Here is a 23516-nt window from a genome sequence, read left to right as displayed (position 1 = left end):
TATGTATATTTTTTATTTGGCTGTGAACCGCCCTGAGTCCCTAGGGAGATAGGGCGGTATAAAAATACGATAAATAAATATAAATAAATAAATATATTAGGGATATCAAACTCAAGGCCCGGGGGCCAGATCCAGCCAGCAGGGTGCTTAGATATGGAAACAGCAAATGACCAGCCCACTGTGCCTCTGCAGCAAAAATGGAGCTGGCAGAGGGTTGCAGGAGGCAGTTGCAGCCAAAAATGGAGCTCCATTTCTGCTGGCAGAGGGTTGCAGGAAGCCATGGCAGCTGAAAATGGAGCTTGCGAGAGCCACAGGTGGCCCTCCTGAGCTCTGGCAGAGTGTTCAGGCCACCACAGGTACCCCCGACATGAGTGACATCGAGCTGGTCACGCTCCCCCTACCCTAAGGTCAAACACAACCCTGATGTGGCCCTCAATGAAATTGAGTTTGACACCACTGACCTATATGCTTTATCAAAATTATTTCATTTTTCCCCCTTTTAATTGTAAGAATGACACTGCAAGTCGTGAGAGCTCTGACTTTTTGTAAAGACCAGGATTCAGGGAAGAAAACTAGGTGAGTTGCTCCATGGAAGATGAAGATGAGACCACAACTTCAAAGCAGTTGTATAAGACAAGAGGTGTGAACATGGCTTGTAGGTCTTGTGGACTTCCGGAGAAGAAAGTTTGAACCTCAAGCATTTCATTCAATGGGTTCTTATCACTTTGTAAGATTTCCTTTGAAGATAGAAATTATTATTATTAGAAGATAGGTCGTGGTTTACCATTAGTTTCTACAATACAACCAGCATGTACTTAACAGTACTCACCAAATCTAATCTCCCATCATTGAAACTGGAGTTAAATGCATGACTGCTCTCCTCTAAATCTTTCCAGCAAATCATTATTTACTTGCTTAGGTTTAGAGGAAAAATATTTATGATAAGATTTGACTGAGCACAGTGGTTGACCATCAACTGACTCTTGGATGCTTATAGAGGAACTATGGGGTAACCATGGTTGGTGAACACAGAAAACTTAGTCCATATGTTGCTTGTGCAATAGTTTTGTTTATAATTTGTGGATTATTCAGAAAACTGTGGTTGAGTTCACCAACTGCCTAAACTCTGACATGCAAACCACAATGCCTATGTTTGGGTAACATACTAAGTCAAACTAAAGTCAGCTACATTATGTTTGTTAGCAAAACATAACAGTGGTTAATTAAACCATTATTTTCTCAACCCTGTTTTCTCAATTTCCCTGGCTATTGGTCATGCTGGTTGGTGATATTAGTTTGAGGAAAGCTATGAAAAAAAGACACTTCCTTTTATTTCTACCTCTGCAGCATTATATTATCTTTCCTTGAGCTGAGGAATTTGCAATTCCCAGTATTGCCAACCAGCACAGCCAAAGGCTATTCTGATGGAGAGCTATTATTGCAAGATATCTGAAGTGAAGCCACTGGGAAACATCGTACTATAGTAAATGATTTAATTCAATCTGCAGTACCTTGGCCTTCTTTATTTTCCTTGCATTTTAGCAAATTGTCTACAACTGCATTACAAACAAGGATTTTATCCTTTTGCAATTGCTGAAATAAAAATAAATACATTTTTACACGATATTTTCCCTTAAATTGCCAATTTGCCTTTTGAATTTACTATGACTCATCTTTGCCCTGAAGGTAAACTCCCTTATGGGCATCAGCTAGCCAGTTTGGTTTGTGATCTAGGTTGGCCAATAGACCAATGAAACTGAAGGAGGAGTTGTGACATCAGGTATTTGATGGCACATTGACCCAACAGCTACTGCACTTATCATTTTTCCAGTCACCAAAGCAATACTTAAGATCTATAGAGGGCATTTCCACAAATGTTATTATTAGGAATAAAAACAGAAGAAAAAAATCTGATTGGCAAAAGAACTTCTCTGCATTTTGTCTATCTCAGTAACTGTGATGTCCAGAAGAAAGATTCATGAAGATCTAACTGACCTATCAGATGGAGTCTTCTTTAAAAGATCCTTGGAACGGTTTCAGCAACTGGTTGACAAAACAGTGGCTTGGAAAAGGGAGGAAAGATTAGGTCTGCGTGTAAAGGATTCTGGTAAGGAAATACTTCATTTGATATACTGTTCTCTAATATATGTATCTACTTTTTTTAAAAAAAAATTTATTAAGCTTTTCACCCTTAAAAACAAAACAAAGAAAAAAACACAACAAAAAAACCCAAAAACACATTAAAAACACATAACAAAAATAGTGTTACATATTTTACAGCTTGTCATATTGGTATATATTCTCTGTTCTTTTTTACTCAATCCTCTACATATTTATATTTACATTGGTTTCTATTTACCAATCCAATAATTTACATTTCCTAATTTTAACTTAGGTTAACAATCCAATTTCTAATTTTGATTTCTTTTTTCCAACCAATCGTATAATTTATTTCACACTTTGTAATGTTCCGACTCTTCCCTTTCCTTAATTTCTAAAGTCATTGTCCATTTCTGCACACTGTAAAATTTTTCGGATTATTATTTCCTCTCCTAGAACATTATTTTGTTTCCATACATATACTACAGCAATCCTTGCTGCCATTAATATATGAAGTATTAAGTATTTTTGAACTAATTATTCCCAATAGATAAAATTCCGGTTTAAATTCCATTTTTAGTTGGGTGATTCCCTCTAGCCAATTTTTAATTTTTTGCTAAAAATTTTTTATCTTGGGGCACATCCACCACATATATCTTATACCCACATCTCCAACAATTTGGTGGTAAATTTGGGAACATTTTGGCCAATCTCACTAGTGCCAGATGCCATCTATGGAACATTTTATACAGATTTTCTTTATAGGCTACTGCCATTGTTAATTTATAATTTCTATCCCACAATCTGTCCCATTTTTCTAATTCTATATTATGCCCAAAGTTTTTTGCCCAACAGATGATCGTTTCTTTTACTGTTTCATCTTCCATTTTGTATTTTAAGAGGAAATCGTAAATTTTGGTGATCATTTTTTTCTCCGATCCTAATGGAATTTTATCTATATCCGATTGTTCTCTATGTATACCATATTGCTCCTGATCTTTCTTAAATCTGGTTTTTATTTGTAGATATGACCACCATTCCATGTTTAATCCTTGTTGTTTCAAATCTTCAATTGATTTTAATTCCCCTTTTTCATTGAGTAGCTCTGCATATCTTATCATTTTGCTTAAATCCATGGTATTTGGGTGTAATATTGTTTCCATGGTTGATAAGCAAACTGGGACTTTTGTATAATGGTCTTTCTTAATTTTCTCCCAAACTTGTAAAAGGGCATTTCTTAATAGGTGTCTTTGAGAATATGTGTGGTAGTTATTCTTCCCATCCCAGAGAAAACTGTGCCAACCAATCTGGAGATCATGGCCTTCTATCCTTAATACTCGTTTATTTTGTAGTTGAATCCATTCTTTAAGCCATGTTAGCGTTGCGGCCTGGTAGTAAAGAGACTAAAGCCGCCTCTACTTCTGCTATCTTGCAATATTTTGAGTTTTATACGGAGTTTCTTCCCCGACAAAATGAATTTTGATGTGATTTTATTTAATTGTTCGAAGAAATTTTTCTCTAGTTTAATTGGTATAGTTTGAAACAGGTAAAACAATCTGGGTAGTATGTTCATTTTAATTGTTGAGATTCTACCAATCATCGATATTTGTAATTTAGACCAAATTTCTAAATCCTTTTGAATTTTTTGTAGCAGTGTGTCATAATTATCTTTTTTTATTGTAGTGCATTTTGTCAATATCTGTATTCCTAAATATTTAATTTTTTTCACTCTCGAAATCCCCACTTTCTCCTCTAATTTCTCAATTTGTTTATTTGTTAAGTTTTTGGTCAACATTTTAGTTTTATCCTTGTTTATTTTGAGCCCTGCCACTTTGCCAAATTGATTTATATCTTCAAATAATAATTGTCCAGATTCTAGGGGCTCCTCGATAATGAATACCAGATCATTGGCAAAGGCTTGGACTTTGTATTCCTGTGATTTAATTTTTAATCCTTTAATTTCTGAGTTTTCTCTAATTTGTGACATTAATATTTCTATGGATAGGATGAATAATAAGGAGGACAGAGGGCATCCCTGTCGTACTCCTTTTTCTATATTAAAGCTTTCTGTATATTCACCATTTATAATTATTTTTGCTCTTTGGGTGGAATATCATTTCTAATCATTTCTATGAAGGTTTTTCCCCAATACATTTCTATTAATTGATTAATCATAAAGTCCCAGTTCAGGTTGTCAAAGACTTTCTGTGCATCTAAGAATACCAGAGCTACTTGCTTACCAGGGTAGGCTTCATAGTATTCAAGTACATTTATGATAGTTCTCATATTATTTTTGATATATCTATTGGGCAAAAAACCATTTTGGTCTGATTTAATAATTTTGTTTAATATACCTTTAATCCTCTCTGCTATTATGGCCATAAATATCTTGTAATCAGCATTTAACAGCGAGATCGGCCTATAGTTCTGAATCTTCTGTTTTTCGGTATTACTTTTGGGAAAAAGTGTTATTAGAGTTTCCGTCCAGGATTTTGGTGTCTTTTGCATTCTCTAATACTTCATTATATGTTTGTAATAATAACGTATCTAATAATTCTTGAAATTCCCTATAAAATTGGTCCGGAATTCCGTCTGGGCCTAGAGTTTTATTATTTTTTTGTTTTTGTATTGCACTTTTCAGCTCAGCTGTCGTTATTTTCCCATTTAATATTTCTTTAGTTAAATCTGGTATAGTTGGGTGACTCCTCTCTCTTAGGTATCTCTTAACTTCATTTTCATCTATGTTTTCTTGTCTATAAAGAGCTTGAAAGTTTGTCACTATGGTTTTTATTTTGTCTTTCTGAAAGTGTACTGTCCCTTCTTCATCTTTTAAATTTTGTATTAATTTCTTTTCCTTTTCTTTTTTTAATTTGTGAGCAAGCCATCTACCCAGTTTGTTGGCATTTTCGAAATAGTTTTGTCTGACTGCTCTAATCTTTTGCGCCACTTCTTCCTGTGTAATTAGATTTAATTTGTGTTTGATAATTTCTTTCTGTTCTTTAATTTCCTGATTTAAGGGTTGATCTTGTAGTTTAAGTTCTAATTCTCTGAGTTTTTTCCTGTAGGTCTGTATATTGCTTCTTTTTAATCTTATTTCTTCGGGCTGTGTATGCAATCGATATACCCCTCGCGTATGCTTTTAGTGTGTCCCATAGGTTTTGAGTGGTAGTTTGTTCATCCCAGGACAGTGGTATGACTAATAAAGTACTGTATAGTATAGCACTTGACATGGATATGTATGCAAACCCTTATAAAATAAGAGAATTGAGCAGAGGGTCATAAATCCTTTGGAATAGGAAATTTCATCAGGATGGATTGCTACAGAATTACCTGAGGTTTAATGCTGATCTTAAAGCATAGCAAATTCATTGGTGGTGACAACAAAAACCTTTCAGCAGTGTTAAATGGAATTTTTATAATTTCCCTCTTTTTGTGTGAGATATATGGGGGTTCTAAACACTTCTTAAAGAGACTAGCAATTTTTTTATTATATGCTCCAAAGCCAAAGGTTTCTTACCTTTTTCAGGTAAATTTTCAGAATTTTCAAGATTTTTAATAGCAGCATATGTTGATAAGATTTTGGGGTTAAAATGAAAAAATATTAATAGTGGATTTCTACACAAAATAATGGTGATTATAATGGAAAATAATGGAAAAGAAATTACAAAAAATGAGCCTTTTTGGTTATATTCTGCAAGTACATTATTTTGTTTCCATTGCAGAAGAAATGGATTATGACAAATTCTTTGATGCAGTAAAGAGCCTTTTTGGTCCAGATGTGAAAGCTCAAGATATTAAAACTTTCTATAGGAAGATTAGCAACAACCCAGATGGGCGGACAGAATGGTGTGAGGTAAGAGTTTTCTTTTGATAAATCAACTTTTTCTGACAATCACTATCATACCTGACCGATCAGCAAAAATATGGAAAGCCAGAAAGAACAGGAACAAGGTAGAGAGAAGCATGAGTGGCTTAGTAAAAGTTAGAAGTTTCACTGTAATAAAGGAGAAGGTGAAGGATAAACCTACAATGGCATGGAAAGCCTTTTCTAAGTGAGAGGAAAAGGAAGGAAGAGAAATTCGAACTGGAGGAGTCTGCCCTAGTAAAAGAAACAGGAAATATTTATTCTAAATGTTTTGATTAGTGATATGTAAAAGTTTTGAATTCAGGCTCTCAAATTGGAAACATCCTGTTTCAAATGCAAGACAGCTTTTCACACCAAGACTGTCCTGTTTCAGACTTCGAAATCTGAAGGATTTAGACTTGCTTCATTTAACAGTAAATGTGGAACAATTTTTAGGCTGTTTCATATTTTTAAAAAAACGTAATCCTCAATGGTATAGTTTGATGGTCTGTCCATCTAGACTACCCTATAGTTAAAATTCACTGCTCCCAAGGTGTAAAATGATGCCTTTTGCAAATTTAATGTACATCTTCAGCAAAGAGATACTCATTCCTTTGATCATTGCATGGAAATGAACTCCAAATTGTTCTAGTCAGCTTCTGCCAGGGAAACAAGCAAAACATCTGAAATCAATTATCAAGGGAGTTTTACTTTAAAGATTCTTAAATCAACTCAGCTGGAACTGATCCTGTTTATTTTCCCTTTTCCTTATTTTCTTTTTATTTCAGCAGCAAAACACAGAGACTCAGGCCACTTCCTATGCTATCCTACAATGCTGAAGTCATCTAAATAATGTAGTGATGTCAGAATAAGCCCAACTACATTGCTTCAGCAGGATACACACTGCATCTTATTCAGTGAATTCATAGATCAGCAATATTTATACAGTACTGTAAGAATCTTCTGCTAGTAAAGTTTTCTTATGGATTATGTTTCGTAGGCCCACATCTGTGGTACCCAACTAATAGTGTTACAGTTACAGGTTTATCAAACCTGCAGATGTTGATCCCAATCAAATCTTGATTCATTGATAAAGCTTGTTCCACAGAATTATTATTTTTGGCTACACTGGCATCTTTTGAGAAGGTCTTATGCCTTCAACTGTCTGATGAGTGGACTATGATATGGTAGAGCAGGCAGTGATTTGAGCTGATAGCATCGAAGCACTTACAGTTTTGCTAACAGTACAATTTAGGTCATTTCTTGCAGGGTGGTTGAAGTAACTGCTATTGAAACATCAGCTGAAAATATTTGCGCTGGTGAGGCTATTCATTTTTAACTTTTGGTTTTAATAAATAAATAAAATGGATGTAGCCTTTGATCAAGTATTTTTTCTCAAAATAAATCTGAAATGAATTTTATACAAAAATATGTGCTACAATAAATACACATGAAAAAAAATGACAATCCCAGCACTCACAGTCATGGAGTTCAGCATAATTTAAAATAAGACCTAACATTTATGAAAGAAATTTCATCCCAGACATAGTACAGATAGCCCTTGACTTAGAACAGTTCATTTAGTGACCATTCAAAGTTACAACGGCATTGAAAAAAGTGACTTATGACTTATGACCATTTTCATAGTTAAAACATTTGTAACCGATGAAAATGTGATCAAAATTCAGGTGCTTGGCAACTGGTTCAAACTTATGACTGTTGCTGTCTCCCAAGGTCATGTAACCTTTAGCAACTTTTTGATAAGCAAAGTCAATGGGGAAGCCAGATTTACTTAACAGCCGGGTTACTAACTTGTGAAAATATTTACAGACCAGAGATGGGTTTCAGCAGGTTCTGACCAGTTCTGGAGAACCGGTAGTGGAAATTTTGAGTAGTTCGGAGAACCGGTAGTAAAAATTCTGACTGGCCCCACCCCCATCAATTCTCTGCCTCCCAAGTCCCAGTGATTGGGAGGAAATGGGGATTTTGCAGTATTTACGCCAAATACCTAACCTTCGGACATTTCGTTGCGAACTCAAGACTCACCTTTTTATCCGCGCGGGGCTGGCTTAAATCGGGATTTTAATCTTAAATTTATTAATTTTAAACGGGGTTTTAGTATGGTAAATTTCTAATCATTGGGCTAATTTAAATAAGTTTTTTAAATCGTATTTTAAATCTGTATATTGTATTGTCGGTTTTTTATTATGCCTGTACACCGCCCTGAGTCCTTCGGGAGAAGGGCGGTATAAAAATCAAATCAAATAAATAAATAAATAAAATAAATAAATCCTTCCTCTGGAGTGGGGTGGGAATGGAGATTTTACAATATTTTCCCCTGCCACGCCCACCAAGCCACACCCACACAACCGGTAGTAAAAATTTTGAAACCCACCACTGTTACAGACCCCTCACATCCTGGATATAAACTGTTTCAACTTCTACCCTCAAAATGATGTTATAGAGCACTGCACACCAGAACAACTAGACATAAGAACAGTTTTTTCCCAAATGCCATCACTCTGCTAAACAAATAATTCCTTCAACACTGTCAAACTATTTACTAAGTCTGCACTACTATTAATCTTCTCATTGTTCCTATCAGCCATCTTCTCCCACTTATGACTGTATGACTGTAACCTTGTTGCTTATATCCTTACGATTTATATTGACTGTTTCCTAATAAGATTTGATTGCTTCTTTGTACCCTAATCATTTCTCATACAACTTATAATACCCACATGCAAATATTTGTTTTTTCGTGACTATTTAAATTTTCATATCATACATTTTTGGGTTTCATTTAGATCTTTGGATACTACATAGTGGAAGGTGATATTCTCGCTGCCCAGCTTGATGAAGAAAATATGGTTTTCCTGGTATCCAAAAAGCAACGGATTGCAAAAGCAGGTCTGGTTTTCAATGTTCCATCCCCAAACAAAAGTTCAGCCTCATTTATTAGTATAAGCAAAATTCATGGTTTATTTACATTGATTAAACATATTTTTCACATTATTATATGTTGTGTAATATATATTTTCTTTAATCACATTTTCTCATCACTGTCTTATTTGGCACTTTTCCAATCAGAGTGGAATATATGTCAGTTTTATTTTGTTTCCTATACTTGAAACCTGATGACTATATTCATACAATATGTTTAACTTGGATATTGAATAGACTAGGCTCTTGCAAAATATTTAAACTTGCAAATGAACTCTGTTGTTACAAAATACTGAATTAAAAAAATGATCACTAATCAAGCTTAAGAACTTGTGCAACTGCATTTGCTAAATGTTTATCTAATCTAGTTAAATATATATAAATATAATAATGGGGTCCATTGTAAACTTTGGAGCAGGGGTGAAATGCTCCCGGTTCGGACTGGATCGCGCAATCCGGTAGCAATTGTGGCCGCTGGTTCAGCGATCTGGTAGTGATGGCGAAGCAAAGCTCTGCCCACCTGCCCAAGTGTCATTACTTCCTGGTTTTAACCAGGAACTAATGCGTTTTTTACCTTCTGCACATGCACATAAGGTTTTGCGCATGCACAGAAGGTAAATGTGATGTGCCCGGTATGTACACTTCTGAACCAGTAAAGAAGGTAAGTAGATTTCACCTCTGCTTTGGAGTTTTCTTAAAATACGTTTTGATATGAACCCTTGATGTTTTTTTTAAACCAAATAGTACCTCAAATTAAATTTTGCTAATATTGTATGGGCAACTCTACCCAGTCTTCTTTGATATCCACAAAGTAGTATTGATGAAACCAATCAATATTCTTATTGTTATTAAACGATAATTTGAATCCAAAACATCAGGCTTATTTGCTTGCTTTAAAAATATTTGTTGAAAACAGACTAAACCAAACTAGTAATTTAGCAGTCGTATAAAAACTAAAATCCAAGAAATGTTTTCCCATAAGTAATGCACTGGTATAAGATATACGGTAGTCAGTTCTTCATATAATGTAACATAAACGGTGTAGTATTTAATACGCTTTCAGTTATGTTTCGACCAGGGGTGAAATGCTCCCGGTTTGCACCGGCTCCCCCGATTAGGTAGCGATGGCAGCTGCTGGTTCGGAGGACCAGTAGCAAAAATCCCTGGCCTCACCCCCACCCTGCCTCTGCTGAGCCGCACCATCAGCAGAGGTTTTTTTTTTTACTTTTAAAAGTTTTTCTTCAGCTGAAACATGCCTTGAAAAGTTAAAAAAAAAACCCTCTGATGTTCGCGGGGCTGAGCAGAGATCATCAGAACACTTTAAAAGTTTTTTTAAAAAACCCCTCTTCAGCTGAAGGGGAAAAGAAAAAAGAAAAAAACCAGAGGTTTTAAAAGCCTCCTCTGGCGATCCAGAGGAGTTTCCTGATCCTCACAGGCTCTTAAACTCATTTTTTAACAGCCCCCACTTACAAGAGCCCCCACCCAAGCCCAGCCAATTCCCCCTCCTCACTTACTTATAATTACTGCTCTTTCGGGCTGGCAAGGCATGTTTTCTTCAGCTACTGAAGAGAAAAAAAAAAGCTTGCTTTGACTTCCTGCTTTGCTGGCTGAGGAACTCTGGAATTTGAAGTCCACAATAAAATAAAATAAAATAATAAAATAAAATATTTGTGCAGCTTTCTGAGATTTGGTGTGTTTCTGTAGTGTTTCACTCTAACTACACAAACACACAAAATCTCAGAAAGCTGTATATGGCATTTTGTGAGTGTGTGTGTGTGAGAGAGAGAGTGAGAGAGTTGTGTGTGTAAAGTGTGAAAGTTGGTTTTTGAGCTTTTTGTGGCTGTGTGAAGTGTGAAGTGCAGCTGCTTTTACATTGTGTGTGAGTCAGTTGTGTTGTGTTGTGTTGTGTGCGTGTAAAGTGTGAAAGTTGGTTTTTGATACCTCTTATTGTTTTTTATACTTTGTTTATTATTCTTATTATTTATTGTTATTGGCCATGTCCACTCAGTCATCTGACCACCAAGCCATGCCCACCAATTAAGCCACGCCCACAGAACTGGTAGGGAAAATTTTTAGATTTCACCCCTGGTTTCGACATACATGCATGTATAGTATGTATCTGGACAATACATAATATATGTACATAACTATCACATTCCTAACATTTATAATATCTCCACAAACATGCCTTATACTTTCACCACCCAAGAGGACATCATACAATCTTGTTTTTTTCCTGCTGGGGACTGACTTATTTGTTAAGCAGGTCAGAGGCTGCTCTTTGAACCGGTGGTGGGGGTGACAGCCATTGAAAAATGACCACTCTGAACCTGGGGCAACTGGAGTAAGTTTTTTGTGCAGGAGCGGTGTTTGAATGGCATGCTGGTACCGAGTGAGTGATTGGGCAACTCACAGGTAAAAAAGAATTTTTTTAACAACTTTAAAAGGTGTCCTGGAGCGGAAATGAGTGGCTAATTGGCACTTCGGAAAGTTAATGGGGGAAGAAGAACAAAGAGGAGGTTAAAATACTAAAGCCCAAGAAAGAGAATTTTACAACTGGATTTAAAATTGGATTTGGAGAAATTAAAAATAATAAAAGAAAAAAAACCCAAGGAAAAGTACTTTTCATGTGGATTAAAATATTTTTGACAGTTTTGACATTTAAAGAAAAGAACAAATAGGAAATTAAAATACTAAAGCCCAAGAAAGAAGATTTTATAATTGGATTTAAAATTCAATTTGGAGAAACTAAAAATAATAAAAGAAAAAGAAACCTGAGGAAAAAAACTTTTTATGTGGATTTAAAATATTTTTGACAGCTTAGATATTTAGTTGGTCTGAGAATATTGTTGATTTGAGAGAGACATCTGATGGCAGAAAGTGAGTATTGCAACAAGATAGAAGAACAGCTGTGACCTTGATTTAATCCAGAAACTGTGAGAATTTTTAAGGAGTATCTGTTTCTCAGAACTGTTTGGTTTTGACTGTCAATGATTGTGGAAAACAACAAAACTTTAATTTGGAGTGGACTGGATAATTATTTGAATTGGATATTATTTGGAATTAAAAAGAGACTATGTGGACTTTAGAATTTTAATTAAATATAAAGTAAACATTTTAACAACTTTCTAAATTGATATGGAATCTTGGATGTGTGAAGGATTAATTGAGATGTTTAAAATATGTGTGAATCAGTAAAGGGTAATATAAAATTAGAAATTTTACTAGAACATACAGAGCAGGAAAAAGAGTATAAATGAGGAGCAAGAAAATAATATTGAAAGAAAAGGAATTGAAAGCAAAAAGTAGTTAGATGATTTCACTGGGATTAACAGTGGCAAAAAAAAAGAGTGGATGGGGGGAATATTCTCCCAAAAAGAATCAAACAAAGGGAAAAGAAGGAAATAGTGAAAAGAGATTAGGAAACTTGGGAAGAATTACTCAAGTAATATATTTAAAAGTGAGAAAAAGGATTCAGGAGAAAAGATATAATAAATAAAAAAGAAAAAGAAGTTAAAAGAATGGGATAAAAGGAGGGAAATACTAAGAAGTGGAATTTTGGAGAGATCAAAAGAAAATGGTAAAAGAGGAGAAGAATAGTGGAAAGGAGGAAGGGAAATAAGGTATATATTAGTAGATTTAAAGGAATTGTATTAATATTATTAACTGTGGTCAATTAAGTGTTTTAATGTATGAAGTGAATATGATGATGTACAGTATATTGCTTATAGTAAAACAGAATAACAGATGAAATATGAAATATGAAATGGGATTTTGAAAAACATATGCTGTAAATGAAGAAATAAGATAAGTAATTGATGTTATTGTAAGAAATTAGGAATTAAGGGCAGATAGTGCTATTGCTTATGTATTATGTATTAAGAAGAGATTAAGATAAAATGTGAATAGTTAATTAAGTTAAAGGGTTTTAATGTAAGAATTGAACTTGATGACATGTGTATAGTTAAAAAGTGGGGAATTTTGAGAAATATACTTAACAAATGGAGAAATAAGATTATAGAAATAGTGATACTGTTGATGTATTATGTATTAAGAAGAGATTAAGATAAGATAAAAACATATGGAAAAAGAATACTATGGCCAAAATTGGAAATATGGAAAATGTACCTGGGGAAAATAAAAAAAAAGATGAAATAATAAGACATGGGGAAAAATGATGAATTTGTGATAAAGAATTATATAAAAGGGATGAATATGGAAAAAGCAATGTATAAGATGTGACCCGGTTAACACTCCGTTCATAAAATATATATAATGAAAGAAAAATTTTAATAAAACTTGTTTACAAAAAAAACACATTTTGTCATTCCCACACAGATCTCTAAAATACTCCTTACAACATTCTGTTACCTTAATTTCATCCCAAGTCATTTCATAATTTTTATTTTTTAATTCATTCACGGCACTGGAGACCCTCTGCTGAGTCTTTTTCATCCATGCCCATAATAATTGTTTATTTTCATCAAAAGTGTTTTGCATCTTCTCTGCTTCTTCTAACCTTACTGTTCCGTGCTGCTTTAACTACATTCTTTGCATCTTTTTTCCAATATTCTCACTGTACAATATTCTTTCTTGTTGTATTTTGTAGTAATCATTTTCTGATGCATTCCATAACCTCTTTCTGTTCATTATTCCACCAAGCATCCTTTTTCATGCTTCTCGTTAGTGTAACTCCCACACACAATTTCTCTACTGTGGTACTGTGTAAAGTAATATTTGCTATCTTGTTTCAAGTGGCTTCCTCATTACCATTTCTTATGCTATTATCAAGTTACCATTCAGTTTGTAAGAAATTGTCTTGTGCTTTCTCCTCCTGCAATTTTTGTATTTCGACTTCTTTCTATTCTTTCGTGGCAATATATAAAAGATCTGCTCTTGAGATTACTAGGAATGGGCCATCCCACATTTAGAATGTCGATTCTTACTATGCTACAGAGCCCCTGACTATGACATTACCCATGCAAATATGCTAACCTCAATGCTAACATGGGCTACCTCTTGCCCATATCCTCTCATCTTCCTGGGTGACCTAAATCTACCTCTCATTAACTGGACAACTAATGAATATTCAATTCTCTCAGTCTTTTGTCATCAAATCAATCATGGTTTTTTTTATTCCTTCCTTTGTCATAGATACATGTGAACTGATTTATGCTTAACAGACATTTTTCTAAGAAGGTACCCACTAAATAATCACAGTTCTTGTTCATTCTTGGTATCCCATATGGCTCAATCTCTTTTTCAACCCACTCCCATCCATTCACGTCACCTAACAACATCACATTCATTCATGCTATTTCTTGCAGCAATCATCATCCTATGAATTTCTACTTTCTCTATGTTGTTGTAGTTGTTCAGTTGCTGAATCATATCTAACTATTTGTGACCCCATGGACCATAGCATGCCAGGCCCCATCCTCCATTGTCTCCTAGAGTTTCCCCAAATTCATGTTCATTGTGTCGATGAACATCTCATCCTCTGCTGCCCCGTTCTTCTTTTGTCTTCACTCTTTCCCAGCATAAAGGTCTTTTCCAGTGAATCCTGTCTTCTCATTAGGTGGCCAAAGTAGTTGAGTTCCAGTTCCAGTATTTGTCTTTTCAAAGAACAGTCAGGTTGATTTCCTTTAGGATTGATTGATTTGATCTTGCAGTCCAAGGGGCTCTAAAGAGTCTTCTACTAATATTTGAAAATATCAGTTCTTTGGCGCTCAGCCTTCCTTATGGTCCAATTCTCGCAGTCATATGTAACGTATAGTTGAACCATTGTTTCAACTATACGGACCTTTGTCAACAATTTTTGTTGCCATTGCTTTCCTCCCAAATAGCAAGCATCTTTTAATTTCATGGCTGCAATAGCCATCTGCAGTTATCATGGATCCCAAGAAAATAAAATCTGTCACTGCTTTCATTTCTTCCCCTTCTATTTACCAGGAAGTGATGGGACTAGATGCCAAGAACTTTTTTTTTTTTAATGTTAAGTTTCAAGCCAATTTTTGCACTCTCCTCTTTCAACTTCATCAAGGGGCTCTTTAGTTCCTCTTCACTTTCTGCCATTAGAGTTGTATTGTCTGGATATCTGAGGTTGTTGATATTTCTCTTGTCAATCTTAATTCCAACTTCTGATTCATCCAGTCCAGCATTTTGCATCCTGTACTCCGCATGTAGGTTAAATAAACAGGGGAACAATATACAGCCTACTTTGAACCAGTCAGTTGTTCCATGTCCAGCAATTATTGTTTCTTGACCCACATATAGGTTTCTTAGGAGACAGGTAAGGTGTTCCTGTACTTCCGTCTCTTAAAGAACTTGCCACAGTTTGTTGTGATCCATGCAATCAAAGAAAACCCTTAATTCATATTTGCATCAGCATAAATTAGGGATCAGCAAACTCTTTCTGAAAAAAGCCATTTTCTACCCCTCTTTTACCTGCACAGTGTGTCTGGCAAGTCTGCAAGCCGAGGACCATGGCAATCATTGGATGGTGCCAGCAAGGAGGTTGATGACAGGCTGTGTCACCCAGGGCACCTTTTATTCAGGGGGTTTGGCAGAGGCATGGACCTGGTGATCTGTGGCTTGCCTGTTCATTTTAGCTCACAGTCTGTGTTTGACACCAATTCATGCTTTCTCACATACAGTAGTTACAACTTTATTGATGCTTCTTACAATTGATTCCTCTCCTATTCCAAGTTGCAGTTTCTATGTAACATGTCAACACCTGATAGACCCCCAGCCAGACATCATGGTTTAGGTAGTGAACATTGTAATCTCATGCTTTTTAATAATATAAAATATAGATTAGGTTGACCGTGTAAACATGTCTGGGTGATGTGCAACATCCTCTGGTGATAGTAAGGGGTGCAATATTGATAATTTTGGGAACATTTTTGGTAGTATGGCACATGTGCAATAAACTCAGTTGTATCTCAAGCAGGATGATATTATCCTATACATGTTAAGATCTCCTCTCTAGATATTGCTTTTTTTAAGGGAATATATTTTTACTATATTCCATTAGCTAGGAGGCACATACAGGTGCATCCTTCCTTCCTTCCTTCCTTCCTTCCTTCCTTCCTTCCTTCCTTCCTATAGAGCTGCAGTGGTGCAGTGGTTAGAATGCAGTACTGCAGGCTACTTCTGCTGACTGCCAGCTGACTGCAATTTGGCAGTTCAAATCTCACCAGGCTCATAGTTGACTCAGCCTTCCATCCTTCTGAGGTCGGTAAAATGAGAACCCAGATTATTGGGGGCAATATGCTGACTCTGTCAATTGCTTAGAGAGGGCTGTAAAACACTGTGAAGTGGTATATAAGTCTAAGTGTTATTGCTATGTACTGAAATGCTTAGATACCAATATACTGCATTAGTACAATATAATATAAATACTTGGATTCCCAAGCATGATTTTCAAAACATTTTGGTCACATTTTAGTATTTTTACCTGAATGTCATCAAAATATGTGTCATTGTTCCTAGATCAGTTAACTAAATAATTAATTAATAAACAAGTTAATTAACCCCCTGCCGTCATATGTATTGAGTAATTCTTAGTTTAAATTATCTTTTGTTTATCTTTCTTGTAGGAGTCAAGAGAAGTGATGTAATACGATGCATGGTAAAGATATCTCAACTTGATTTTTTGCTGACAGCATCTCAGAAAGGAATGATGTCTATTTTTTCTGGCCAGGTGATTTTGAAATTTTTTTTTATCGATTTTTTTTTTATTTGAATTTATATCCCGCCCTTCTCCGAAGACTCAGGGCGGCTTACACTGTGTCTTATATACAAAGTCAACTTTTATTGCCCCCAACAATCTGGGTCCTCATTTTACCTACCTTATAAAGGATGGAAGGCTGAGTCAACCTTGGGCCTGGTGGGACTTGAACCTGCAGTAATTGCAAGCAGCTGTGTTAATAACAGACAGACTTAGTCTGCTGAGTCACCAGAGGCCCACCAGAATTAAAATTCTGTCTAATGTGGACAGATGCTTAAAGAATTGTGAAAGGCATTGTCCTTATATTTGAACTGTGTGCTCAGCGAACTGGTTGATCAACCGATAGGATCCCACTCCTGATTTGAATACATATTAATTAACAGTAGATAGACAAAAAAACTAAGGATTTGTCAATCACTTCTCCACTGTTTCATCTGCTTTTTCCTCTTCCCCTTTCTAATAATATCATCAGAGAATAAGCAATTGTCTGATTTATTTTTATTTTTTTAGTATTGGGTATAGTTTCATGACCTCTTTGCCTTCTATACTTTAAGTATGTACAAATGAGTAAGTGAATACTGTGCAATTTATGTATCCTTACAGCAAAATAGGCTGATTAAATACAAAGGAATCAAGATTTCTACACATCAATATTTATATAGAAGAAGAAATTTTTGGAAGCATCATTTGCATCGAAGATTAGTAAAATCCCTTTCTAACATAGTCATGAAGGGTACAGGACCTATAATCCTTCATTCTAGCCATATTATCAGCGAGTAAAATCCTTTGCATATTATTTTGTTGTAACCAGAGTTAGCTAAAGAAACCATAATGCCTGATTCCCCTATGTGTGATATGAATCATGGTCAACAAATCCAAACAGGTAAATCCAATCATCTCCCAAAGCCAGAAAAAAAAAAGGGATTTTTGCTTCATGTGTGAATTGTGAAAATGAATGAGAATTTCTGCCATATTTTACTTGAGCGGGTATTATTTTCTTTCTACTTTTTTCTGACTGTGTCTTATTCTTGGTTTTCCAGATGCGAATACTAGCAAGCACCAGCATCCCAGTAAGTTTGCATTTCTCTCACATTTGATTCAGCTAATGAAGCCATTTAGTTCATTAAAATGTATGAGAGTAGTAATACTTTATTTCTCAGTTTCCTGTATAAATTTACATTTCCAGACAAATTATGTCCTTTTCATATAAGATACGGCATATAATATCTTTAAATTATTCATTCTAAAATCCAGTTAGCTTCCAGAAAAAATGATGGAAGTCATAAAAATCAAACTCAGAGAAGTTCCTGAATGTCTCATTTTTCTGATCTGTGACTATTTGTGATAATTGATATCACTCCCAAACTTGTCCAATTTAGAATATGCCCAAAGGATTACAAGACTTGATCCCAACCTCACTCTCAAGGGGGCGAGCACTCTATCAATACATTAATTGGTGCCCACCAGATTGCCAGATTGATCTTGTTTTATTACATTATTTTAACTTTCAAAAATATGGTGAGCAAGCATGCTCAAATCAAAGTATTTGTCTGAAGCACAATAACTTAAGGTATACTGAGGAAAACCATACTGGGTGGGTACAACAAGTCCTTTGTTTGCCATTGAGTATAAGGCTATTTTGGGTAACACTTTTCATGGCAGCCATTTTATGAGAGTTCCCATAACAAGTTTTAAAGATGCAAAGTGTATTCACTGTTTTAAAAACATTGGAGATGTATGGACAAAACTTGATGGAAGCTGATTTAGAATGTTAGCAAAATAAGGACTTCAGATGGGGTTTGAAAACAAAATGGGATAACATGTTCCTACAATAGAAAGCTTTGGTTCATATCCTGGTTACCATATTCCTATCGTATTGAAGTTTCCAAATAAACATTTTAAATGGTTCTATAAATAATATACAATAGTCAATAGGGGATTATTTATTTATTTTACCACATTTCCAGGTCTGCTTGACATTGGAATGGGACAATTTGCTGCAGCGAGTTCTTTCTTCTTATATATGAATTAAATTTGAAAGTTCTTTGAACACCAATTATAATTAAGGCTGTTGCCCAGAAAGCTCAGTAATCAGAGAGGTTGATTTTCCCAATATTTCTTTTTCATCAGGACAGTTCCTGGATCACTGGATGTGACTACCTTGGTCAGCTGAAGCGTGCTGTTGGTGTGACAGAAAGAACTATCATCATATGGGATTATAAAACACAAGGGAGTGCCCTGGTATGACTCTTAGGGATGTGTATGTAGTAAACATAAGGACATTAATAAATCAACACATGCAAATGCAAATTCATTCAAAAGTATCTTTGTATGGTGCACCTGTAAGCTTTCAAGTTCAAAAAGAAATATTGATAGATATTGATATTGTAACCCTTTGACATTCACAGAATATATTAATTTCTTTAAAAATTCAATATAAGATGGAAACTATAAAATGCATTATAGGACAGTGTTGACATTGAAAACGGTCCCCACAGTTGAGATTTTTCCCATTTCCCATTATGTGTAAGAATAATATTATCTTCAAGCCAAACTAAACTCTAAATACTGTTTGGTAGCAATATAGCAGTGACTTTCCATTTTCTTCTGGGGATTTCTTTTTTTACTTCTCACTCTTACCAATCAGGTCTAACTTTATTTAGCTTCTGAGCCAAGATATGATCCACCACCCTTTAAAACCTCCTTTGTATAGATTCAGTAATGTTGTAATATGATCATATTACGCATTTTACTATTACTGCTCTAAATTGTTGTTGTTTATGGCACTTGTGTTAAACATGCCAGAACAAAGTTAGAACTGAACACTAGAATATTCTTTTGGACCTAAAGAATTTATTGCATCTTCTGTTTTATCAGCTCAGACTAGGATTGGCCTCATATTCTATATGAAAATATAATAGAATAAAAAAGCAAATAGCTGTGTTTTTTTTAAAAAAAACAAAAAACCTCAATTTTTAATCCATACAGAAAAAGCCAGAAGAAAATATTGTCCAGCTATTACAGACAGGATTTTTTTTTTAGCATCATATATTCCTGTTATATGTGTAGCTTTATTCCAAGTGTATTTTTAAAATTTATATCATTCTATATTAACCATTCTTTCTCCCCAAAGATGTATTTTCAATTATAAGAACTCCTTTTAGAGAATTATATAATGTTCACCGTTCACAAAACAAATAATGAACATGGATGAAGATACCATAATGGAACAAAGTATTTATTTTTTTATTTATTTTATTTGTCACAACAATATATACACAAAAGATTATATAGTATATAAACATATATATGAGGAAATATAAGGAGGTATAAGCATATATATATATAAGAAGAAAAAAGAAAAACAATAGGACAGGAACGGTAGGCACGTTTGTGTTCTTATGCACACCCCTTATGGTCCTCTTAGGAATGGGGTGAGGTCAATAGTAGAAAGTTTTTGGTGAAAGCTTTTGGGATTATGGGAAGAGACCACAGAGTCAGGTAAAGTGTTCCAAGCACTGATGATTCTGTTACAGAAGTCATATTTTCTGCAAGCTAGATTAAAGCAGTTAACATTAAGTTTAAATCTATTGGTTGCTCTTGTTTTATTGCAATTAAAGCTGAAGTAGTCTTTAACAGGAAGGACATTACAGTTGATGATTCTATGAGTTAAACATAGGTCTTGTCGACCTATGACATAGGACATGTTCAACTGTATTGATGTCAGAAATGTGGTGAGAGTTCCAGACAGGCGAGCTGTATTCTAGAATTGGTCTAGCAAATGTTTTATATGCTCTGGTTAGTAGTGTAGTGTTTTTGGAAAAGAAGCTACGCAAGATTAGGTTTACAACTCTTTGAGCCTTTTTTGCTATGTAGTTGCAGTGGGCTTTGGCACTTAGATCATTTGATATGAAAACTCCAAGGTCTTTAATAGGGTGGGGATCATCTGTAAGGTAATGTCCATCAAGCATGTACTTAGTGTTTGGGTTCTTAGTGTTTGAGTAAATACAATGTAAGGATTTAAACTGAGTCAAGAGTTTAATAAGGGTTTAATAAAAACTGAGTCAAGAGTTTATAAGGATTTAAACTGAGTCAAGAGAATTGTATGAAATTTCTTCTAAAGTCTTTAAGCAAAGTTCTGAAACCAATTACTGTTTTCAGTCAACTAATAAGATAAATGCTAAAGCATATAATGAACAATTGCTTGTTTTTGTAGGATAACTGCTGTATAATCAAACCCATGGAACATTGTCTCCTCTCTGTTTCTGCCATTCCTCACCCATCAGAACTTCTAGTGAAGGATGACATCTTGCTGGGGGATGATGGTGGATTTGTTACTTTGTTTACACTTACCAGTGACGATTTTGGTCTAAAACAAACTAAATCTAAAAAGAAGCTGCACATGTTGATAGTAGATTCTAAGAAATTCAAAAGGTGAGTTCGTTGTCTCTGAAAATTCTTATTTTTGAAATTTCTCATTTAAAAATTATAATTTTTAAAACGAGGTTCTGAAAGCCTAATGCATACTGCGTAGACTATTAAGTTAGAATTTTCAGAATAAATTTTCTACTTCAAATATTTAATTTTAATGTGCTTATAGTGAGGGTTTCAATTAGTCAGCATCACTATTTCTAAGTATTCTATTCTTCTTCCTTGTGATTTTCAGTTTTCTTATTTTTTTCTTGTAAAGATTCAATTCCATAACCTAAATTTAATATTATTGTATATGACCTTCAGCCATCACAGCTAAGTATTCCAACTCTTGTAATTGGTATGAGGATTTCCCCCCCCCTGAAATAAATAAAATGTAGAATATAAGAGTCATTCTAGATCTGACCAAACGTTCAGCACATCTGAGAAGTTCAGAAAATAGACATGACTCTTTTTTATTATTTCTCTCAAGCAACTGGAAATTAAGGATGCTGCTTTTATGACGTTGAGGCAATATAAACCGTTATGATAGCCCTATTTCCCAAGTATTTGTTTAGTTCGCATTTAAATTCCCTAAATTGACAGGAAATCTCAACTTTAGTGGCAATAAATTCCATAGCTTAAATCCTGCACTATTAGAAGAATGATTAAATAATACACACTGCAGGACTTTTTCCATGTAAAAAGAGGGGAACAAGAAAACATATTCATGAAGATGCTATAAAGAATATTTAGCTAATACTGCCTACAGTGAGTTGTGGGAACACATCTATAAATATGGCATAGCACGTTTAATAGAAATGTAATTTAAAATGGCCAGTAAAGAAGAAAAATGATGCTATATAGCATCACCATTTCCACTGTCTAACATCTCAGATAAAATTTAAAAGAATAATAGGCTTCACTGAAATTTGTTGAGACGATACAATTGCCTCATAACTATAGAAGGAGAAAAGTTCATTCAAAAGAAACAGTTCCAGTAGAAAGGTTGGGCTGTTGCATGTAAAGAAAAAAAAGATATACATGTGGAAAAATTTAGGAACTGAAATATAGAAATCTTGTGTTTGGGTATGAATAAAGGAGAGAAAGAATTTTGAGAGGATGAGGAGGACCTGGAAACACCAACCTGTTTGCTTGATTTCTATAGTGGGTGAGGTCTTCTAAACAGATGATCAAGTAGCATATTTTTGAGCATTTCCTAAAATTAACAAAAGCCAGCACAGGATTGTTGCCAATCAATCATGCTAAACTAATTGTCTTTTTTTTATATAGAGTTACTAGCTTAATAAACCAGAGAATGCCTTAGATAGGGTATTCTTGGATCTCAACAAAGTCTTCAGTGGAACATGTTGGCTCTTAATTGTATTCTAGAGGAATACCTTATACCGGTTTCTGAGTTCCATTGTACCTCCTGATACTCTTGCTGTTTTGATCAGAGGCTTCTATGTGTCTACCTTTGCTAAATGTTTTTTCCCCCGCTTCTCTATCCCTTCTGGATAATTTCAGATGCCTTATCTAACAGCTTCTTCTCTACTCTGAGCATTCCTTTGCTTTCTCCTCCAAAAAAAGAAATAAATTTGCACTTTTAGCAAATGTACCTGGCCGGGTCCTCTTCAGGCAGGAAGACAATTTTGCTTCTCTTGCTGTCCATATTGCTTTCTTATTCATTTTCCCTAGAACAATTACACATAAATCCTCCCTACTTTCCTGTTAGGGTTCCAAGGGATGCCCTAACTAAATCATGAGTTTCGAACCAAGCTTCAAAAGATATCCAGTTATTTACTAGGAGCTTCATGTCGGCACATTCCCAAGTGAAGCCAGCTCTGGCTCTACATAATTTACGCTCCAATTATGACCCTGTTTCCCCCTCCCCCCAGGGTGTGTCATCAATCACATTCACCAACGGAGCAATTTCGTGGGTTGTAGAGGTCACTTCCCTCTGGCTGCTGCAGGTAACCCTGGGATACAGCCTTGCAAGAGATAAGCATGGAATGTGCATCTGTCTTTGGCTCCTGTGCAGTTTCACTGGTTTCCCATCCCCACTGACCTAATGGCAACTCGAGAGCAGGCCGAGGATACTTTGCGAGTTGACATTTTCACTTTTAGCAAATGTACCTGGCTGGTTCCTCTTCAGGTAGGAAGACAATTTTGCTTCTCTTGCTGCCCATATTGCTTTCTTATTCATTTCCCCTACAACACTTACACATAAATCCTCCCTACTTTCCTGTTATAGACACAAGCTCCCAGAAGTTCTCTTTTCCCCCTGGGTTGAAACTAATCTGAACTGAAACAAGAAAAGAAAAGAAGACAGAGCAATATATCTATATCTATACTGATATCAATATATATCTTTTCCCTTGAGCTCTACTACCAAAGTTACGTTTTCTGTTTGTGCACACAGCAATAGATTCACAGTTGACTGACCCAAATAATGTTAATGGCTCCACTTTAGCGTGGATGGAAAAA

General features: G+C 35.0%; 1 protein-coding gene across 1 annotated transcript in view; it reads left to right on the top strand.

The window, feature by feature from the left end:
- The first annotated feature begins 1959 nt into the window (after nucleotides 1-1959).
- The window catches only part of WDR64 (WD repeat domain 64), a 71647-nt gene continuing 50090 nt past the window's right edge, over nucleotides 1960-23516 (top strand). Inside the window, exons 1-7 of the mRNA XM_058171226.1 lie at nucleotides 1960-2107; nucleotides 5823-5953; nucleotides 8752-8854; nucleotides 16489-16592; nucleotides 17660-17689; nucleotides 18750-18860; nucleotides 20836-21053. Coding sequence (XP_058027209.1) covers nucleotides 1960-2107; nucleotides 5823-5953; nucleotides 8752-8854; nucleotides 16489-16592; nucleotides 17660-17689; nucleotides 18750-18860; nucleotides 20836-21053 — 845 coding nt within the window. The remainder of the gene's footprint in view (nucleotides 2108-5822; nucleotides 5954-8751; nucleotides 8855-16488; nucleotides 16593-17659; nucleotides 17690-18749; nucleotides 18861-20835; nucleotides 21054-23516) is intronic.

The sequence above is a fragment of the Ahaetulla prasina genome, chromosome 1 (assembly GCF_028640845.1).
Source record: "Ahaetulla prasina isolate Xishuangbanna chromosome 1, ASM2864084v1, whole genome shotgun sequence".
NCBI lineage: Eukaryota > Metazoa > Chordata > Lepidosauria > Squamata > Colubridae > Ahaetulla > Ahaetulla prasina.
Note: the sequence above shows the minus strand (reverse complement) of the source record. Positions and strands in the feature narration are given on the sequence as shown.